Below are 3933 nucleotides of genomic sequence, written 5' to 3'. Positions count from 1 at the left end.
AGAAACTTCTCAAAACATGATAGAAAATATTTGTCCATCTATGCAGTCAATTTCTGTAGCACCTGGAAAATATTTTTGTTGTATTTCACGCCAAGTCAGAGGGAGGGGCTGATGTTTGCCCATCAGCAGACACAGATGACACACATACAGAATCCAAAACTAACACCACAACAGTGTTTACATTGAGCTCTGGCGGGAAATCATTATTCAATCTGGTTTGTTTTATCAGGCAATTCCAGGGCCACACAGATGGGGCCAGCTGTATTGACATTTCTAATGATGGTACCAAACTCTGGACAGGAGGTTTGGATAACACTGTCAGATCCTGGGACTTGAGAGAAGGGAGACAGCTACAACAGCATGACTTTACATCACAGGTAACTGGATTTTCCTACAACTCACAGGGCAGCAGAACAGGCAAGCATTTAGGAAGAAGGCCGAGAAACTACTCCAGTGCAGCTGACAAATTTTAGATTGTTTGTTTTGTTTGCTTTGACTATTTACAGCATGATACTTTGGAGCTTTCATATGTTTAATTGCTTTGGGACAAAACAATAGGCTGACTGTACTTTCTGTCCCTATTTTTCCTAAGTTAATAGGCAAGAAAAGGGGTTATTTGGTCACTAGAATTTTGACAAGCAGTCTCACTATTGAACTTGGTTAGTTCTATTTCGCCCTTCCTTCTTCCTCTCCTCATTCATTTGGCCACTATAGGAAAAAATAAAAACTGTAAATGTTGTATGATTTTCAGATATTTTCCCTTGGTTATTGCCCTACCGGTGAATGGCTAGCTGTGGGAATGGAGAGCAGCAATGTGGAAGTGCTACATGTAAATAAACCAGACAAATATCAGCTGCACCTTCATGAGAGCTGTGTATTGTCACTCAAATTTGCTTACTGTGGTAAGTTTCCACGAAGACGAACTGGAGGTCTGGACTCTTAATGGATCCTTCCTACATAAGTTATTGCACAATCATAACTTCTGATAATTAAAATTCATTTAGTGTCTCTGTTTCTTAATTTATGAATAAATAGCTCTGCTTTATGAATATAAATATACTTACCTACAAAGAACTGACTTTTTTATTAATTTATTCAAAGTCTGCTGTAAAGGCTGAGCTGTGTGTAAAAGACTGTTTCTACTTCATATGGGGATTTCTTTTATGTCATATGCTACAAAAGCGTGAGGCATCCATGTTGATTGTAAGCAACAATACTGTATTGAATGGTGGTGAGAGCTTTGTGTAGCTGCAATTAGCCTCAGATTTCAATCTGACCCCAAATCTGTCAGATGTCTGCTTCATGTGTTTTCACAGTTCCTCTCGTTCATATTCTAGGTAAATGGTTTGTGAGTACAGGGAAGGATAACCTTCTTAATGCATGGAGAACTCCTTATGGAGCCAGTATATTCCAGGTGAGGATGATACTGCTTTTAAAGAAATCACTAGTACTCTGCAAGTCCCACGAGTGGACACAAATCTCTTTACCTATATGATCCACTCAAAATGGGATGCTGAGAAGGAGGTAGTAGACTTTTTTTAATCAAGTAATATATTTCTATTTTTCTTCTAGTCCAAAGAATCTTCATCAGTGCTTAGCTGTGACATCTCTGTGGATGATAAATACATAGTCACTGGCTCTGGAGACAAAAAAGCTACAGTCTATGAAGTTATCTACTGAAAATATGATGGGGATATAACTTTTAGAAGTTGAACTGGGCCAAAATTGTTCTTAATTGTAGAATTAGAAAGGTTTTGCCTTTTAAAAAAGAATTAAAGTATTGAGGTTCCAGACCTTGCGATGAAACTACTTCGGTTTTTCAAAATAGAAGGCAACATCCAGCAACTTAAGTATTGGCTGTGTGGATCAAACAGAACACAGAAGCAAGATGGACAGATGTAGCCTAGGTTTTTGACATAGTTTTAAAAGCCAAGCCTGCTAAAGAATGTTGAAGCCTTTTTATTTTTTCTCTTTCTTTATGACCTCATGCAATTGTTCTCATTGCCTGAATATGGGGATAACCTTTTTGTTCCTTGCAATTCAATTTGCATCCTGTCCTGTGTAGAGCAGTGGTGTCTTAGATGAACTTGTTTCCTGGTTTTGCATCTTGTGATATGTTTTCGTATTTTTGTTGAAGGTCAAACATTTGTATAAATTGTATATATATTTAGTTTATTACAGTAAAGGCTTTAGTATGAACAACCACTCTTCTTCTCCCCTTCCTCTTCCCACTCTTCTTCCCTCCCGCTCCTCACCCCTGCTTATTTAAAAAACCTTTTGGGGATATAAGTACCTTTTTAGAAGCAAAAGCAAACACTATGTATAGTTTGAAAACTGTGTCTTATTCTTTATAACTAGATTCCTTTATCATACTTCAAAGTAATTGTTTTGGCGTATTAGGGTATCAAATCCAGTAGATACTGTCTTGTGCTGCAGGAAAACTAAAAGGCAATTTTGTACTAATTATAGTGTAAATATAAAAATTGAACATTTCATAAAGTTGTGCGGTTTATTTTAAGTTTATTGTGATGTCCCATGTATATGTTCTTTGGCAGATGCATTAATATGTGCCTGATCATAATTCTTTTGGTTATCTCTAGAATAGAGATGAGTTTCTTCTCCTTTCTCCTTCAGCTGAACAGAATTCATGAAGGACTGCATTTCAATTAAGTACATCAGAGGCTTTATTCATTTAACTGAAGGTGTCTATGATTAAACAAAACTAGAGAAGTTGTCCTTCATATTTTACAGGTTAAAATAATCATTTCCTTTTTTTTTAATGGCTTGTTTATATGTAGATACTCAGGTAAATATTAAAAAATTACCAAAGTGTGGGTTTTACAAGCAGATCACTTAAATGATGTTAAATACTTGCAGAGCTGCAAGTAAAGTGAATTAACGTAAACTAAGTTAAACTTGCTTCTTAATTTCTTGTGACCACATTGACAAATGATTTTTTTTTTAATTTTTAACTAATCTACTGTATAAATAAATTAGAATTAATTTTCTACTGCCCAACATTAGACAGGCCTATACTCTGTATTCCTATTGAGCAGTCTTTGAGTCCCTTCCACTGTTGCATGTGTATGACATCTCTGAAGAGCTATGCTGAGCAGCCAGTTACCAAAGTCATACATCTTCAAATCAAGTTTTCTCAATGTTCTCAAGACAAATGGATGAGGAGAGAATGTGTACATTTTATTCTAGTAATGTTTTTTCAAATTAGTGGCTCTACTACTGTGTGCCGGACAAACCTAGTTATTGCGCCACTGAGAACCATATGTTTCCTGTGTTCTGTAATTTAATTAGAATTTGTGTTGCTAATGGAGAGTACAGATAAACAGAAAGATATCTTTAAGTAATGCTTAAAATTGCACAAACTGAGAGAGGTTAAGACTCATCTTTGAATAGCTGCTTTCTCAATTCGCTAGCATTTGACAGTGACTTATATCTCTGCTCTTTCAAAGACTTATAACCAGGAAGAAACAAGTTTGACTGACAGATGCATCATCTGGATATGGAATTTCTCATTTTGGGTCAAATTTTTTCTCCAATTTCCAGTCTGAAGAGACATCAGTTTTCTTTTCAATTTGCACGACCATTCTACTGAAACCATTTTATAGCATCTAGCATTACAGTAGCATTAGAATATTAACTTAGAGTTCGGAATGTGAAATGTTAACCATTCAAGATAATCTAGTTTCCTAGACATACAAAATCACTATTCTATCAACTGGTATCTATGTAGTTGTCTATTGCTATTCTGTATATATGAGTAGAAAAATTATAGACCAGATTTAGGTGATGATGATGTGCCTTTCACACATAGTGAGGCAAAAACAGAATCAGAAGGCTTTAAAAAAAAAAAAATTTGTATTGCTACATTGAAATACTGTGAATTGTTATGCTATTCTAAAATGGGAAGGCTTATTA

General features: G+C 35.5%; 1 protein-coding gene across 5 annotated transcripts in view; it reads left to right on the top strand.

The window, feature by feature from the left end:
* Positions 1 to 3933, top strand: part of TLE1 (TLE family member 1, transcriptional corepressor) — a 78806-nt gene that overhangs the window by 66026 nt on the left and 8847 nt on the right. For 2 of the 5 annotated variants that reach the window (XM_019610529.2, XM_019610530.2), the window contains 4 exons: positions 230 to 377; positions 752 to 902; positions 1338 to 1414; positions 1573 to 3933. In XM_019610529.2, coding sequence (XP_019466074.1) covers positions 230 to 377; positions 752 to 902; positions 1338 to 1414; positions 1573 to 1680 — 484 coding nt within the window. In that variant the 3' untranslated portion in view covers positions 1681 to 3933. Of the gene's footprint in view, positions 1 to 229; positions 378 to 751; positions 903 to 1337; positions 1415 to 1572 lie in introns of those variants that run through there. The other 3 variants (XM_031557324.1, XM_031557325.1, XM_019610532.2) reach the window with 2 other exon arrangements.

The sequence above is a fragment of the Meleagris gallopavo genome, chromosome Z (genome assembly GCF_000146605.3).
Source record: "Meleagris gallopavo isolate NT-WF06-2002-E0010 breed Aviagen turkey brand Nicholas breeding stock chromosome Z, Turkey_5.1, whole genome shotgun sequence".
In the NCBI taxonomy this organism is placed as follows: domain Eukaryota; kingdom Metazoa; phylum Chordata; class Aves; order Galliformes; family Phasianidae; genus Meleagris; species Meleagris gallopavo.
The sequence above is the reverse complement of the archived record's forward strand: the minus strand, read 5'-3'. Positions and strand labels throughout refer to the sequence as shown.